We start from the raw sequence: 18,582 nt of genomic DNA, 5'->3' as shown, positions 1-18,582 counted from the left end.
CCAAAGATATTGCTAATAGCTTAGCTTCTCAGAATTACAAAAATTATATCCTTCAGAAGGACAGCCACAAAGAATGAGCCTGCTGTTGACCGGCACCTGCTGACTGGCTTAGACTCAAAGGACAATATTAAGATGAAGAAGCAGCATTTCTCAATGAAATCAGTGAGTTTCTCCTGAATCAGGATCCAGCCTTCAGCATCAGAAAATTTAAAAATAGACCTCTTAACTCCAAAAATATTTGGGACATCCTCAAACAGCCTATTCAACTAGCAGGGCTGGACCTTGGTAACAGCAGGACAGCCTGAAAAGTATCACTTAAGAACAGACTAGCTGGGGATCCTAAGGGTCTTCCATTGAAATGTGTACCGATTTCCCATTGCTTTCAAGTGAGTATCTTAAATGCTAAAGGTTTTTGTTTACTGACAAGGACAGCCTGTGGCCTTACAGAGCAGGGAGAATAAGCTGGCTCTGAGCTCTAGGACTCATGCCACAAGCAGACACTGATTGTCACTTCCTTTGTCAGGGTGGTGAGGAAGTACTTCTTAACTGTGGCTGGGAAGAATAAACTTTCTGCTTGTGAAACTGCTGCATCCGAATGAAATAACTTGAGAATGAAGAATGCAATTGTCTGCTAATTTCAAATTCATAGTAGGGGGTTCCCCTCTACACAGCTAGAAACATAACCATGAACCATACAGATTTATATGTTTCACAGTATTTACCATCCCAGCCATTAGAGTGTTGCAATTGTTTCCTTTAGAGGAAACCTCCTTCACCTGGCAACTGCTTTAGCGTGGAAAGCAAACTGACTCATATATGCAAGTTTCCCTAATGTGGCTGCATATGTTACTGGTTTTGACATGGAATACGAGGTGTCAAATAGGGTCTGAGGACTTAATGAGCAACATTTTGACATTGTTACTTATCATGTGTGTGTTGGACATTGCTTCCCTGGGAGGCCAATATTTAAACAAATGGTATTGTAAGTCAGAATACTACCACTAAACCTCAAAATATAGCTTAAGGAGACACTTTCATGTGGCTACAAAATTATTTCACGTGGCTGTTGTAAACTGGGTGGGTTACATTTATAGACAAGGCAAAGTTTTAGAGATCAATTAAGACCTCTGGGAAAACCATGGATACTTTCATGTATATTTCAGGTATTTTAGGTACGTTGCAACAGTATCCTTTTCAACCCCTTTTCCAACATCCTTTCCTACCTTTTGACAATGCTTTGAAAAATTATTTAGAAATTAATAAAATATTTTGGCAACCCTGACATGTATTTATGACCCACTGCATATGCTTCATAATACAATGCACATTTAGCTTTCCTTTTAATGCCATTTAATTATGTTTTATTTGTATAATTAGTAAATTTAATCAATGAAAATGTCCAATATTATCAATTTTAATATCTTAACTCTAAAATCTAATTAAAAATTAAAACTGTAGATTTTAATCACTCGGTTTAGGAGAAATCAGTTCTAAAAACCTTCAACATATATCTCAATGAAGAAAAAAATCTTTTTGCATTGTTTACTTACACATAGCGCTTTTCTGTACTCTTCGGGAAACATCAGTGGGTTACACTGATTCTTATAAAATCTGCAAAGTGTAGAAAACCTAGTGACAGCAGACTGTATAACTAGTTGGAAAGAAGAGAGTTCAAATGCCTAGTTTTGCTGCTCTTTGTTGAAGGAAATCAGAAAAAATAAACTACTTAGTGGATTTGTAATCAGACACAAAACTCTTGATGGAATAAGAATACGATTTGAGCTATGTAAGTAGAGCGAAACAAGGTGAAACAGGAAAAGAAACAAGACTGAAACTATAGTTTTGTAAACAACAGTGCTATTCTGTGCTACAGCCCAGAAAAAGATGTTAACATACTAAAGATAATGCTAATTCTATTCCAACCTATTCTAATTCTATTCCATTTTCAAGATTTTCCCTATAAAAGTTTTAGAAACAGAAATCAAAAGCTATTCCAGTGCAATTCCAAATTACTTTCGTACAAGTTTGCAATTTGTACATATTAAGCTGCTTCAGTATTAAAATAATTACTAAAACATTTGCACTCAAAGACTGAAAACCAAACATCTCTACTTTCAGTCTCTGCATTTACTATAGTACATTGCATATTTTCTTGAAAAAAACTAGAGCAGTTTAATTTAGAGCAGCCTCCAGAGCTCTCTACAATAGACGATCACAGTGTTCTGAACATCATCAAGGACTGACTACTGGCTCCTTGACTATCCTTTTCTTTCCTTCTCTTTCAAGTACCCCGTGTTCAGACTCAAACTTATGAACACAGGAATCATCAATACATACTCCTTAGGCAAATACAAGCTCTTTTATAAAAAAACCTTTGTCCAAGAACTTTACAGCTAATGCCTGAACATATCCATGCATAATATTCAACTAAATGCCTGCAGATAAAACTATACTGAGTGGCTGAGTATGTACCATAAGTCAGGATTAAAAAGGATATTGCTGTAAATACAACTCAACAGAAATAAAATCTTTAAGTCAGACAATGTCTCCAACTGCAATCTTCTCTGTTGCTTGGGAGACTGTAGCAATACAGACTGGTTAGACCAGATGAAACAGAGAGTTTATCAGGCCTTCTCTTTCATAGTTTTCTGTACCAACAACTATTACCCTCTCATCTACTCAGATCTAGTGATCATGTTTGCCTGGGAAAGCTGGACCAGCCCAACGATTCAACAGTAATCCAGTCCACAGAACTCACTCTTGCTATGGATGTAAAATTGCTAAATCTGACTAAAGAGGAGGAGATGAGACTATGTGATAAGGGCATGAGAGAGGTCTGCATTAGCTCACATTTAGATATCATCCATAAGGATTAATGTGACACTGTAGCCTTACAATTCAGTGTAAGGACTGTAACGGGGAGAGCATCCCCAATATATGTTGGCATAAAAGGCTTTAGCATGATAGAGCAATGCTCTAAATCAGAAGCTGGCTACATCTGCCCCAAATAGGGCTTGAAATGTGTAGTCGCTGAATAGACCTTAGCTGGACTGGAAAAAAACAAACCCTTTACTGAAAGGCATGTGTTCTACCTGCATTATTACTGCAAATATCTCTGAAATTGAATTGTTCTGGATTTATGCTGATGTAAAAAGTTTTCTGTGAACATTTCTGCCTTCATTCTTCTAGTTCTTATCAACTGTACAGCTAAATTTTATTCATAATCTTATTATCCCAGCTCTTGCATTATGTATTTGTATTACACGTTACATGCTTTTGCCCTAATACTCTGATTATTGAAAATGCATCTGCAGTTCATCTTTAAAAGGCTTTCAGACACATACATTAATATCACCCACAAAACCAAATGCTAAATTCTGCAGGTCTTTTCCTCCAGACAGGTGAGCTTTGTCCTAAATGTATCCAGCAGCTGACAACATTTCCGGACACTAACTGAAGAAGAAAGGTAGAACTTTATTTTGCTTGTTTCTGGCTCTGCTCTTGGTGTATGACCTTGGGCAAATAACCTCTCAATTGTCTACCTGTAAAACAGAGACAAGACTACACACCCACCTTATTGGTTTATTCTGAGCTTTAATGTTTATGAAGTGTTATGAGACACTCTGGGAAGTGCTACAAAGTGAAAAGGGTTATCAATCATCATCAGTAAAACACAAGCTGCTGAAATGCAGTGAAATCTGCCTTCCCTTCTCACAGGACATGTTCTGTCTTGTGCTGAGCTCGCTCCAGTATTCGCAGTCTTAAAAGTATCTCAACACTGCATAGCATAAGGAAAGATAAATACCCCTAAGCATTCTGAGAAACTACCAGAAGATATTTTTATTTTTAAGAAGTGAAGCCTGTTGGAAAGTATACAATTCTCTTCTAAATACCTGCTTGTTTTCCCTAACAGGAGAAAAGTAAGCCCTTTTTTGAGACAGGACTCCTAAATCGCTTAAATACCTAGACATTAGCTGAAAGAAGCACTAAATATAAATTTAAATACTTGGCTCTTAATTTTCCTTTAATTCATAATGTACTAGGTAAACTATACTAAAATAATTACTTGCTTATTACTCATGAATTTCAGTGCAGCAGCTGAGACAATGTAGATAAATAAGATGATTAATTGAGACAGAATGAATCACAACAAAATATGTTGTTGTGTAAGGTATGATTAACTCCACAGTGATTCATATCATTTCAGATAACAGGGCTTTTATCAAAGACGGCTGCAAGGTTGGGAAATGATTTAAAAGCATTTTATCTTAGAGAGCCACTGCAGTTCACAAGGGAGGGCAAATAAAATACAGGAGAGAGGCAGAAGCAGATTCGGTGTCTGCAGCTGAAATAGCCTTGGGTTGTTTCAGCATCCTTCCCACAGCACATCTTTACAACATGCCACTGACATTATCAACCTCCCTTGTGCAAGACACCCTCTCATTTTTCAGTTGGACATAATTTGTTAGATAGTCCAATACTGAGAAAGTTAATTCTGTGAATTAAGCAACAATATTACAATGCCATAGCTTTCCTATAACTGAAAACACAACACCTGCACCAATTCTACAAAGACATCAAAGAAAAATACTATTTATTTTTCTTCCATTCAGAATTACAGTTTTTAATTCCCAGGCTCCCTCTAAAGACTTTTGCAGAAATCTTAACTGTAGGGTTTATAAAAAGAAATTGCTATCTGTTTACTGCAGTTTAAAAAAGCAAACAGCAGAAGCAGCTGACCTTAAAAGCTTCTACCTGTTAAAAAAGAAGAGAAGATGAGATGTCTCTTACAAAATTTTTCCCATGTGCATTTAATAAACTGGGTCAGAATATCTGGCTATGATTTTTAACTTAACCGCAGACTCCCTGCAGGGGACTGGTGCAAACCTCAGTCTCTCAATCAGCCTACCAAATGAAGATAATTACCCTCACCTGTGGGGCAAGTTCCTGAGAACTTCTGAAAGCATGACAAAAAGGAAAATCCTGGCATATGAATTGAAATGCAAAACACTGACACCCAGTTTAATTTCATTTAGGATGATTAATGTTCCTGAAAACTTAATTCAAAATGAATAAAGACGTAGAAGACAAAGGTAAAGGTTGAACTCTAAAGGAAGACAGCTAGCAAACAACCACTGACTGAAAATAACCCCACAATATGGACCAGCTCTGGTAAGCTAAAAAAAGAGGAATCAAGGTCTTTTAAGGGCTTTTTACATAACATACATGAAAGTTAGCTCTACAGTAACATAAGCGTCTTCAAGATACTCAGTTTCAAATGCAATTTAGCATTTGCCTTCTACTAATCATTACAAACATTCAAAAATAATTTTAAATGCTTACTTGAAAATACTTCAAACAGAAACATCAATTTAGTGACATTTATGGCATGACCAGCCATCCTTTGCTATGTTCTTCCTGGCCCCATCTGATACAAAAGAACAGACTGAAATGTTTGTCTCTCTTTCATTATTTACTGAAAGTCAAACTGTATTTCTCTTCCTCCACACACCAAATTACATCTGCCACCTGTCTTTTACCTCCTAATCGTTTCCTCAGAATCAGACAATTCACAAGTATGAAATGACATTCAAGTAGTGTGGAAAACTATCTGCTAGGTCTATAAAGTAGCAACAGTAGCAACTACACTCGTGTAATCAGATCAATTCAGTTCTGCCATTACAAATACACACTAGTTCAAAATGAATCACCATGAGAGGCTTATTTATCTTACGAAAGTGATTATGTTCCATTCAAGATTCTTGTGAGCTGTGGGCAGATTCCTAATCCTGCAGGTTATCAGTCTGGTCCCAGGTGATAAACCAGCAGAGGAAATTCGCAGGTGGGACTGAAGGTTGTACACAATGTTGTATCTTAATGTAATATATCGAAGTATGTGAAGTGAAAGTTGTTTACAAACACGCTTTATAGGTTACAGAAAGGGAATAGTCCAATTTGTTTGGATGGTGTAAATCCTAGTGTGCTGAACACAGCTTTACGCCTGAACATATACAAGTGCGTCCATTCACTCCGCTGGTTAAAATAAGCACAAAACTAGAGACTGTGCTGTGTACAGTTTGGAAGTTCAAGTTCAAAACCAGGAGCATATTAGCCACTGTTAGCAGTTTTAGATTTACCAGTTTTCCTTGCCATTAAAGAGAATTTTCCATGTCATGAAAGAGACTTGGCTTTATAAAGGCTAATAAAATCTCTTACAGGCTGCGTCAAAACCACATATATTTGTAGGGATGTTTATGTCAGTATTTCAAACCTCACTTGAAAATATTTTAAATTAAAGCTGCACAACGTACCATTTCAGCATAACTGTAAGATGAAATGAGTACAAGACCTGTTTGGTATCTTACTGCATACAAAGGCACCCCTTCTTTTAAAGCCCAGGATTCCTAACTCCAGAGCCACCACTAAAGCTTTTGCTATTGCTTTTTAAAACACAGAAGTGTTGCACACAACCTTCTTTCTTTTCAGCACATTTGCTGTCACACCAGCATCAATTTCCCAGTGAGTCTGCAGAAGCATCTGTCTTTGCAGAACTTGAGCTTAGAATCCTGTAATTAACTTGTTCAGAGGCTGCGTGTTTAAAACTATCAGCTCTTTACACTGGAGAGGAAGATCTAATTTTCAAGAATAATTGTTATCTTCGTTTTCTTTATTATATTTGTGCTTTAGAAAAATCCATGATTTCTCCTCTACATAACCTCTTCAGCTTTTACTGATTTCTGTACACTGCAGAACACTGCTTGGTTATAGGTTTTGTTGTAAAGCAATAGTTGAGGAGCTCAGCATATCTGTAACTCTAAGGTTTCTAAATTCTAAGATTTCTCAGCAATGTCCTGCCTGCACATAGGAAGAGAACCCAGAAGATCTTTACCACATCAGTGTCATAATAAATATTCTCCTGAGTCATGAATGACTGCCATATGCAGGGATGAATCATGTAAGAGCTTTGTAGTGTCCCTTGAATTCTGAAGACCTCCCCCAGAAAAGAAACTGTTCCTACCCTAAGGAGATGCCATTGTAACTTAAATCTTTTGGGAAGACTGGGAATTGAGTTCAGATTGCTATGCCCATTATTGACTTTGACAGATCAAGCATACCAGAGACATCAAGCTTTAGCCCTAACTGGATAAGCGCAAAGAGGTCTGGGAAAGAAAGATGTGCAAATTTAGGCTCCTGTAGTTGCCTCGTAAAACTGATGTGTAGGAAACATTACACAACTCTTTATAGACATGTTATTTTAAAAGCTTTCACTCCTTTGACCATTCTGTTATTGAAAGTTACTTTGAGTTGTAAAATATGTATTCTAAGGTGATCTTTTACAGATGAATTAAGCAGCAACTTGTGACAAAGCAGTTATCATCAGGAGATAATTGACCTTATTTGAGAGTTAAGCATCCTGAGGCAAAGTAGAGTGTGCTTAATCCTGGCAGGTTAATTATCCAGTGATTATGGTAGCTTGGAAGGTATTACTGCTAAGAACCATTTGCAAAATGACACTATTAAGAAAAAACTTAATTTAATAAAAATTAAAAGCAATGACAATAATCAAGTTCTCCAGTCATGTATTGCTAGCTAATGACTGCAGAATGGCCCTAATTGGTTAGCAGCAATGAACACACAATTATTCCTATTCTGAATGTTCTGTACTAAATTTATTATACGAATTAGAGTTAATAAGTATCAAAAATCCAAGAGAAGATGTTTGACTAGTTATAAAAGGAATTTAAACAAATGATCAAATCACCAGTGGTCACTGAGCTAATGCTGAAACTCATACATGTACTGAGTTGTCATCACAGAGATCAGTGTCTCCACTGCAGCTAAGGGTACGCTGGCATTTACATTCTAAACTAGAACATTTATTCTGAGAGGTTTATAACTTGCCCATTTTAATTACCATCTGGCTGAAACTTGAAATAACCAATCTTCATTCAGATGTAAATTTTTAAGTAGAAGATGTAATTTAAAATCACTTTGCCAATTGTTTTTAGTTTAGGAATGGCTGCAATTTGGAATTTTGCTGCTCTTGGATGTTTTTGTATTACTCAAAAAAAAATAAACAGCTCATTGCTTAACAATAAAATTGTATTGGTCTATAATGTGAAGATAAATGGAGGGAAGAATAAAGATTGTGTCTAAGAGTATTGTTCGTACTAATAAAGTAACAACCACACCCCTTGGTATGCCTTGCTTATATGTTAGCTTATGCACTTTCAGTATTTAAGTAAACCAGCAAAACTGATGGAAAATGTAGCAAAAGGTAAAAGGCAATCACAGTAAATGGGCAGAAATTTGGTGCTGGCTAGCTGAAGTGGTTCATTGCCCATCAAAGCATACACACACACAAAAAATTCCGTAACATACTTGTAGATGAAACTAATATAGGAGGAAAATAAAAACCAAAAACTACCCCACCAAAAAAATCCAAACAAACACAGCCCAAAGGAGGAAGCTACTAGAAGGCAGAACATGTCAGGATAAGCTCCTTTTGAGTTTTGCAACTACTCTTTATCACAAACCACATGTAGAGAGCAGAAATACTGACCATCACGAGGTACAGCAGCTACTAAAACCAAGAACTACACTGTGCAAAGGCTGGAGTTTCAAGGCACAAAGAAAGACAAAAGAATAAACCACTGCAAATAAACCACTGCAAACAGCATTTCAAGAACTCAAAAGCAGCAATGGCCATCTTATTGAGCAGAAAGCAAAGACTAAACAATGACCAGGGTTTTAACTGATTAGCAGAAGTAACAAAGCTAAGAGGCTGGTATTCTGAAGTTCATATATAAAACTGCCAAATTTCAGGATGATCACTTCAGTTTAAATAGTATTTTTTCCTCAGAAAGACATTAAATGGCTTCAGAAACTGTACACAGAAAATGCAGGGAGTCTTCCAACTTTACTACATACAGTAGTCCTATACAGTATTTCATGTCAGCAGGTGAATAATACCACATCAAACTGAAATGACAGGGTAAGCTAAGGTAGTCTTCATACAATTTCTAAAATTGGAATGTCATCAGTATAACAGACTATTGTTTATAAAGTCTGCAAATATACAAAAAGTAACAACCTCTGTTTTATCTTCTGAAAAACAGTACTTAATGAACCACTGTAATCCAAATTTAATCCAAATGTAATCCAAAGAAGCCAGGGAAGCAGTATTGATATAAAAGACCAGGAGGGTTTAATCCCAGAAGTTTCTGTGAAGCCCTTGCACCTAAACAGTGACTAGACTTGGTATTACTTTAATTTGTGAAATCTGAGAAGGGCAAGTTGGACAGGGCTTTGAGCAACCTGGTCTAGTGGGAGGTGTCCATGCCCACAGTAGAGGGGTTGGAATTGGATTACCTTTATGGTCCCTTCCAACACAAACCATTCTAAGATGATATTTTTATTGAGATTATACTGCTATTAAATCAAAATATTCAGGAGAAGCTTTGTGAGGATGGATTGTGAAAGAAAATAAAGGTAACCATGCCAAGTGAAAGGTCCTACACCTGGGTCGGAGCAATCCCAGGCACAGCTACAGGCTGGGCAGAGAAGAGATTCAGAGCAGCCCTGTGGAGAAGGACTTGGGGGTGTTGGTCGATGAGAAAATGAACATGAACCAATTTCAGTGTGCGCTCGCAGCCCAGAAAGCCAACCGTATCCTGGGCTGCATCAAAAGGAGCGTGACCAGCAGGTCGAAGGAGGTGATCCTGCCCCTCTACTCTGCTCTTGTGAGACCTCACGTGGAGTATTGTGTACAGTTCTGGTGCCCTCAACATAAAAAGGACATGGAACTGTTGGAACAAGTCCAGAGGAGGGCCACGAGGATGATCAGGGGACTGGAGCACCTCATGTATGAAGATCGGCTGAGAAAGTTGGGGCTGTTCAGCCTGGAGAAGAGAAGGCTGCGTGAAGACCTCATAGCAGCCTTCCAGTATCTGAAGGGGGCCTATAGGGATGCTGGGGAGGGACTCTTCATTAGGGACTGTAGTGACAGGACAAGGGGTAACGGGTTAAAACTTAAAACAGAAGTTTAGAGTGGATATAAGGAAGAAGTTATTTATTGTGAGGGTGGTGAGGCACTGGAATGGGTTGTCCAGGGAGGTTGTGAATGCTCCATCCCTGGCGGTGTTCAAGGCCAGGTTGGACAGAGCCTTGGGTGGCATGGTTTAGTGGGGGGTGTCCCTGCCCATGGCAGGGGGTTGGAACTAGATGATCTTAATGTCCTTTCTAACCCTAACCATTCTATGATTCTAACAGCTGGCAACAAAATGTCTGAAAAAATACTTCTTCTGTATCATTAACTATAGTTATAAAGGTTTTCCTTACCCTACTGCATCTAAAAAGTTGCCATTTTCTTCATTTTAGAAAGTCCAAGATCTTTGACAATGTTAGCCCTTACTGTGGATATGTGGACAACAGTGTAAAAACTGACTTGTGTTGGTGCAACTTCCTGTGTGACCATCAGGAATAACCACTGACAGGAATAACTCCGTTTTCTGTAATTTTCCTGTACTACTGTAGTTGAGAGACAAGCCCACAGTTCATTTAGATGTGTCATATTTCCCAAGGCTTTTTTTTAACCTTTTTCTCCTAAGCACACAAATAAATATTTAAGAGCACTTTCTGAAATGGAAAAAAAATAAATCAAAAAGTGATAACACGATAGTGAGTGAAATCTGAATTCATTTGGTCTATTACTATAGATTTCGAGGCAGAATTTTAGATAATCTGTCACCTGTTGTATAGCAAAGATGAGCCTTCCTTAGAGGGACTGCCAGTACATCTACCATAAAATCGATGTGAACCTTCTAAAACAATCAACCATTTCCTAGTTTTCTCCTCCCACTTCTCCCCAAAGAGTCTTCTTCCTCACAGAAAAGGCTATTAAATGCATAGTAAAGGTATGGAAACAAGTTACCGAACCTCAGCAGCTCCACAGTAGCCCTTCACATGTTTTCTTCCAGTAGAGTTAACTTCTGGGTGGCTACATCATGCACATGGACAGTTATTACAAAGAAGCTAATGTGTTGGGTTTTTCCTCTTCTAACCTACAGTAATTTGTTCATATGTCTCCTGAATGAGCAAGTTGCAAACCCCTAACAGATCAAGTGACATCTTTGGCTTCTACTGAAATATCATAGTCCTATGACCATTGATTTAATTTTCTAGTGACACTTGACATGGTCAATGTCTTTCTCTCTAAATAACACAGAACTACGAAGCAGGCTCCTAGACACAAACATCTAGATACAAGAGATAGAAATGTGTCAATTACTTTAGTAAGACTCACCGTCTCATTTCCAAAAAGGACATCAACATAAGGCATGACTTTCATCATGGGCTCCTTGTAGAACTGGCTAATAAATGGTGCAGAAAGGTTCAAGCTGAAGATCTTGTTGTTTGCAGAAGCCTGAGCAGCCACTTTTAATACTGCCTCTGGTGACACCGTCAGGAAGAATCCCTGCAAGCATCCAAACAAATCAATTTATGTTACTAATTTCATATTAAGAACCATATGGAGTATGTTGCTTCTAGAAGATCTCCCCCGAGCCACCTATGTCACACCCACATCCCAGTAAATAATTCTGGAAATACTGCCTTTCCATTAAGGTATTATGGAGGCAACAAAGAAGCTGTGTAGAATCAGAGCCGTCCAAAATTAAACATTACTCCCTACCTCTGTATTCCATGTAGTACACTTTCCCTTGGCAGCTAAGACTAATGCTTGTGTTTTAAAAAGTGATGTATTATAATGCTAAATGCCCCCTTTAGTAATAGAGTCAATCAGACTGTGGTGCTTAATTCTGAAGTCCAGTATGATGGCTCTATATACAGCTAGGAGATTAATAAAATCCCTTGCCTGAAAAATTATTACCTTGCTTATAATAAATAAGTTGAGTACACTGCCATTGTTTTGTAGGAAAAACCTAGAGTTTCCAAGTTTCCACACATGTATTTTATCATCTACCTCCCTCCCCCAAAGTATTATTCTTTATTCTGAATGTGAACATTCAAGTATCAATTGTGAAACAAAATAAACAGAACTTAACCAGAGATTATTATTTGTCTACTAAATTGTGAATGCCAATTTCAACTCTGTATAAAGAACACTTTAAGGCTGCCATTTTGAATTTAGCATTGCAGATACTTACTCCAACCGCACATGTTCCAGGAGTAATGTAAAGATCCCCTACAGTTTCATTAATCCACTGATTAGAGAAGTGCTTAGTCTTTACCCTAAGCAAATTTTGTATGTTTTATTTTTATAATCCCCAAAGCAATTATACTAACTGTTCTCACAACTCAGTGAATAATAGTAATTTTCAAGCAAGAGCAGCAAGTGTTAAATTTAAGGTCAGAGACAATGTCTAAGTCACAGTAACAAACAACTTTGAGGGGAGACTGATAGATAAAACATCCTCTGAGTTTCATATGCAGCATCACCACCATGACACTCTAAAAGGCGTAAGAGTGAAACAGACAGCTTCCATTTTTTATCCATATTATTATGTCTTTGGATCACAGAATAGCTGTATTTTTTATCCTGCATACTTCAGCTAACAGAGCATCTTAGCATTCTACTCACCAGAAAAAACTAATATAGAGTCTACAGATTGAAGACTACTTAGAAAATACTTCTATTTATCTTTGCTTACCTCATGCTCTCCAGTCTAACAAACACATGAGTGATTTAAAAATTGGAGTATGACTTGCTACATGACAATAAAAGTCCAAAGGGCACAAGTATGCTTTGCATCTTGTGGAATTACTCAGTACCTTGAATGACTGGAAGCCTGTAAACATGCAAGCGTCTTTGCTATTTTTACATACTGAAGAATTAAAATGAACAGTTTATATAACATCTCGTCTCCATAGCAATCTCTACATCTTTTAGTTTTTCATTTAATGAAGAGAGTTAGATTTTAAAAAAACTGTTCCAAACAGAAAATAAAAACTTTTCAAGGCTGACATGTTGCCAGCTGTGGATAAATCACAGATTGCTATACAGTGGTTTGCGTGAATAGTAACCTGGTCAAATAATTAGGCTTCTTACCATTTTTAGGCTGAAAACTTCATCTGAACTAAACCACATCTGATTGTAATTTGAGGTACAGAACACTATCCTCGTGAGATCTAACTCAGGCCTGTATCCAACTCCCTTTTCTTTGGAAAGGCAACATAAAAGTACTGAGATGCAGATAGGAGAGCTTGCTTTTCAGATCCTGCAAAGTAAAGGCCAGGAACTCTCAAAGGCTACAGCTCTGTCTTCTGGGTTTCCTAAAAAATCATTTCTGCCCTTTAACTGCTTTCTTCCAAGAGTTTTATTTAAACAACTATTTGACATTAAAACATCTAGAAATTAAGAGGTGTGTGCGTGAGAACTCTTTGCCAAGTGTAACATGAAAAAAAAATTGTAGCAATAATAAAAAGTTACAGCAGTACAATTCACACAGTGGAATTAATGAAGAAGGAAGAAAAAGTACAAAATCCGAGTTGAACAGATCTGGGTTTAAAGAAACCTAATTAGAATCCCCTCCTTAAGTATTTAAATTGTTTTGTCTCTATTTTTAGTGAAACTCCAATTACAGCTATGGCCAGTATAGTTTCAAGAGCCCCAGCTTCTTAAGTTTGAATTGTAACTAGTTAAGTCACAGCCCACCCTACTGCAGCGTGCTACAATTTGGTACAGGAATGAAGTCCACTAAACCAAACAGGTTTTCTTGTATTTCAGTGGGATTCACAACAAAGCCACTCCATGGCCTCCTTATAATCACAGCCCTCATGTTCTTGCAGCTGTCACTGCTTTTGGTCCAGACACACGTATACAAAGGAATGCCTATGTCAACCACTCTTACCTACTCTAACCATTAACTGTTAGCCAACATTGCCTTTGGGTGTGAGAACAGGCGTATCTCAGTATCAGTGGTATAAAACAGTTTGTATTTCAGTAGTAAGAAGTTCTATTCCCACTAACAAAAAGGTTAAGAGACCCTTCAGAGATATTCTGTGCCCACCTACACACCTCACTCTACTTCTGATAGTTTTGGGAACCTTTTTACCCTCAAACCCCAAAAGTGCCTTAAAAAAAAATGATGAGGAAAATCTCTGTCATCAAAGGATGAGACAGTTAACACAAAAATTCCAACAGCCTGGGAAACTTACATTGCGTATAAAATGAAATCACTGTGCATGAATAAATCTGTCTTTGTGAAAGAATGTTGTACATACAAGGACATATAATAATTGGACAGTGCAGTCAAAGAAAGAGAAAGGCAATATTGTACAAAGGAAACCTATTAAACATTAAAGGCTATCATACGTACTAGCAGCATGCAGTACTTTGGCTTGCACTGATTGAGTATACCAGATGCTACTGCTTTGTGATGTGCCACTATTTTCTGCTGCTCAAAATGTAATGAGTCCCTTTTCTATGCCAGAAGGAAGGTACCATTGTACCACAAGCCAGAGAGCAAGGCTGAGCTAAAACACACACTAGGAAAATAGGATGATAAGACTGAATTATTTATATGCATGCTTGTGCATATATACCTGCAAAACACAATACTTTTCTTATGTACTATAAGCAGTCCTTCTGCTTAAAAACAGTCCTTTGGTGTAGAAAAAAGTTTTGTCTCATGGGAGAAAGAGAAACAAAAGCGAAGAAACAACAAAAATACATTGGTCTATTGCAGACACATGGATATGAGTGATACAGTAGCTTGTTTGTAACTTCAGAGAGTTTAAAGTTCACTATTAAGATGCAGATGACAGAGGTAAACAAAGTCAAGAGAGAGTATCATATTAATCTCACTTTTGCAATATTCAGGAATTCTTTGATGCACCTTTTAAAATATGCCAGGGTACTGTGAATACAGGATAGTCTTTTACACTCAAGTATTATTTTTTTTTTTATAGACACTAGCATTAGCAGAAGGATTTGTTGGGTTTACACAGAAGCAATTAGTCTTTACAAGTCATCTCTCTCATTTTTATCACACACAGACCCAAAAGGTTTCTTCTGACTTACACTAAGTTCATACAGCTCTAGCTATAGCAGATGTGAGGGCAAATTACAGTGTCAAGTGTCGGCACAGAATCAGAGTGCTGAAGGACTACCTGAAGTCAGAACTCTGGCTTTGGTGAAAGTATTTCTGTTTAAGGTGTTCTGTCCAAACTGGGAAGTCTTGCCATCATTTTTCACATGAAATAACGTGCCTGCATTGAATTCATCTGGATTACATACATACATACAGTATTTGCACCATGACGACCAAGAGTATTCATTTTTCTTTAAGCCAGTGAGTATTTCCTTAAAGCCAAATCTGAAATGCGTGACCTTGCGTACATTTGGACAAATCCAGGCCAAGATGATAATAACCAACTTCTGAATTATGGATTTATTACCGCTTAACAGCACAGAAGTTATGTTTGAAGAAAAACATACAGTGAGAGTAAAAATTAGGATTGCTTTCAAACCTACTACCCAGTAAAATGCATTTGCCTGCCCTTCTTCCTAGCTCTTCCTCTTTCCTTGCCGCTCCCATTTGCAGAGCAGTTTACATGAAAGTAACTTTATCATATGAGTGACAGGATTTTGAACCATGGTGTTCTGAGCTGATTTTGAAATGCCATTTGGTAACAATGTAAAACCAATAAATTGCAAGTATGAATCAAAATATTTAACTTTCAGCAACACATACACAACAGTCTGCTGCCATTTAAGACAAATTATGTTATGCCAACATGAAAGGAACACATCATTTAATCCAAAATTATTTTATAGCAAGCATTTACATAAAAATGCAATTATGACATCACACTTTCATCCATCTAAAAGATGGAATTTTTCAGGCACATAGGAAGTTTGACAGTTACGTAGTGACAGTCCTGATAAATACTGTGATTCAGTACAGCCCTACAGAAATCATCTAACTTCAAGTATGCTGGCAGTTCCAGAGAAAGAGTGAGACTGCTAAGGTGCCAAAAGAACTTGCTCTGTTAAATGACAGACATAACCAGCTCAGAGCTTTTGGACCTGGTTTAAGTTTCCTATATTCTGTACACAAAGAGAACTTCAAGCCACACACTTGGGCAGAAGAGACTTCCTGCAGCTCTGCTCTGCCATCAGTCTCATCTGCTGCAGTCTAGCAGAAATACCAGGGCTTGGAAGAAGTGAAGCTGCAACACATGGTAATTTTTGGGACAGAGAATGAACCACTAGGTAACTGCTCCAGACAGAAGAACTTTCACAAGGCTTCCAGGTGCCCTTACAAACAGAAGAGACCGAAAGACTTCTGTCTTCTAGCCTCTGAACTGTGCAGAGCACAGATTGGGTGCAGTCCATGTCCCACCTACTGTGAGACAAGGCAATCAAATCATCTTCCTTTGGAATAGGAACCAGAAGGAATCTTCTTGGAATGATGGAGCAGAAGCTCTTCATCTGTCTTAGTACTTACGCAAGTTAAAAAGAGCAGGGAACAATTTAAAAACTATCCTCAACACTGACAAATCTCAGCACAATACTTGGACTGTGGAACACTATCAAGTTAGCAGACTTACTGACCCCTTACCTCTCCCTGTCAGTTTTGAGCATTTCTGCTTGCAACCTGTTCCTGCTTGAAATTATTTGTTATATTATTTTCCTTACTGAGATGTGACAGAGTGGTGTCAAATGACAGAGATATTAACATACAACGTGCAAAAAACTCTAGAAATAATTAACAACCCCCCACAAATTAAATAAACAACATGACCTTTATTAATGAAGGTGCTTGTGCTTTAAGTCATTTTCTACTTTCTCTAAGAAGGGCAAAAGCTCTGTGTAACTGTCCACTTGGGAAATGTTCAGTCTGTAAATCAGTGAGATACATGAATGTTATTTTAATCTATGTACCTGTTCTTGATGTAATAGATCATTTAAGAACTTACAAAATCCTTACACAGTATCAATTGCACTTTGGAACTATATTTTATCTTGTAGTGATCAGCAAGTGGTTACTTAATGAAACAAAACCCGCTGCTTTTCGTCCAGTTCCTACTGGAGACAGTTGTTTTAAATCAGGAAGCAGGGACAGCAAGAATGCAACAATTTCTCTGAGTAATTGTTTTGGCTTGTTCCTGTATGCATTGTTTATTTTTATGAAAGTATTGCTTTATAACTGGAAAATGACTAAGCGGTAGACTATTGTTTTATCATTCTGAGTGGCCAGGGTTTCTGTTTTTGATAAAAGCCCAGTTTCAAACAGTTTTCAGTAACATAGGAAAAAACCTAACTGTCAGTAAATGTGCTTACATCGACCGTGACATTTTCCTCTATGATGGTGCCAACATGTCAGGAGGAGAGGATTGCTTTCAGACTTGAACAGCTTCTTTGTTGCTGAAGTGGGCTCTGATTGCTGCCATGTTAGCATCTATCAGATTACAACAGTAGCAGAAAACCTCCAATATTTGACATTATATGGTGAAGAAAATAATTATTTTATGTATGTATTAGCAATTTTTTTTTCATGTCAAACAATTTGGAAATCTTTTTCAATTTTGATTACTATTGATTAAAGGAAGCACTCCAGGAAGTTCTTCCAAGTCATAGTTAAGACCAAATAAATATGTGACTTTACTTATGACATGCACACTCATAGAGTGCAGGTAAGAACTTTAACAATGAGGTGGAGGTGTACTCACATGTGTGAGAGAGCAGTAATACACTTAGGCTTGCTGTAAAGAAATGTCATCCCAAATAAAAAAATCTCCTATTTCCCTGGGAACTACAATGTTAGATAAACTCATTTTGGCAAGATGAATTAAGATCTTAAGATGATAGTTTGACATAGCTCCCTAAAGTCTGTGAAGAAGCAAAAAATCTCTATATTCACTCTAAAGTTCAGCACACAGTTTTATGTCAGTTTATTAAGCTCAGTGAATGAGATGTCTATTTTTATTTATACAGAATTTATAACAAAATTTTGGAGGAAGGACTGAATATCATGTAGGAGACAGGAGACTAGATGTTTTATTACTTTGATTAATAATTCAACCTTTTTTGCCTCTGTTTACCCACCTACAAAATAGTTATAATGATAAATACACCTCCATTGGCAGAACCATTGAGAGGTTTAATTACTTCATGTTACTGAAATGACTGAAATTCTGTGTTGAAAGATATTATAAAGTACAGGGTATTGCCATCAATAAGATACAAACTGCAAATCAAACAAGCTATGATAAAGAGAAAGCCACTTTTCTTCTAGCATCCCCAAAACACTTTGCCACCCTTCTTCTTTTTCATTGAAAACCAGTTTAATCCTCACTGAGAAAGCAATGCATCTTAAAATATTTGTTCAATTGTTGATTAAAGAAACTGTTTCTTTCACCTTTCATTTTTCTAAATTAACTCCTTATCAAAATTATGTTTGCCTGACCCATCTATTAATATGAGGACGTGTTTAGACCCAAAAGTAATCTCACACATACTAACTACTGATTAATGAAACAACAACCAGAAATCTAAAAATTGATAATTGAATGATTGGTGGTTTGGAATGATGAGATACAATTAATTTTCAATCT

The 18,582-nt window shown here is 37.2% G+C and overlaps 1 protein-coding gene across 6 annotated transcripts in view; it reads right to left on the bottom strand.

Moving 5' to 3' along the window:
- The window catches only part of ADK (adenosine kinase), a 296,049-nt gene that overhangs the window by 72,041 nt on the left and 205,426 nt on the right, over window positions 1-18,582 (bottom strand). For 5 of the 6 annotated variants that reach the window (XM_061344234.1, XM_061344238.1, XM_061344236.1 and 2 more), the window contains one exon: window positions 11,306-11,476. The exons of the other annotated variant lie outside the window; for it this stretch is intronic. In XM_061344234.1, the coding sequence (XP_061200218.1) occupies window positions 11,306-11,476 (171 nt within the window). The remainder of the gene's footprint in view (window positions 1-11,305; window positions 11,477-18,582) is intronic. 6 annotated transcript variants of the gene reach the window in all.

This window comes from Neopsephotus bourkii, unplaced genomic scaffold, assembly GCF_033783945.1.
Source record: "Neopsephotus bourkii isolate Nb327-2 ecotype Australia unplaced genomic scaffold, CSIRO-AGI_Nbou_v1 NB_196, whole genome shotgun sequence".
NCBI lineage: Eukaryota > Metazoa > Chordata > Aves > Psittaciformes > Psittacidae > Neopsephotus > Neopsephotus bourkii.
This window is presented reverse-complemented; position numbering and strand designations above follow the sequence as displayed.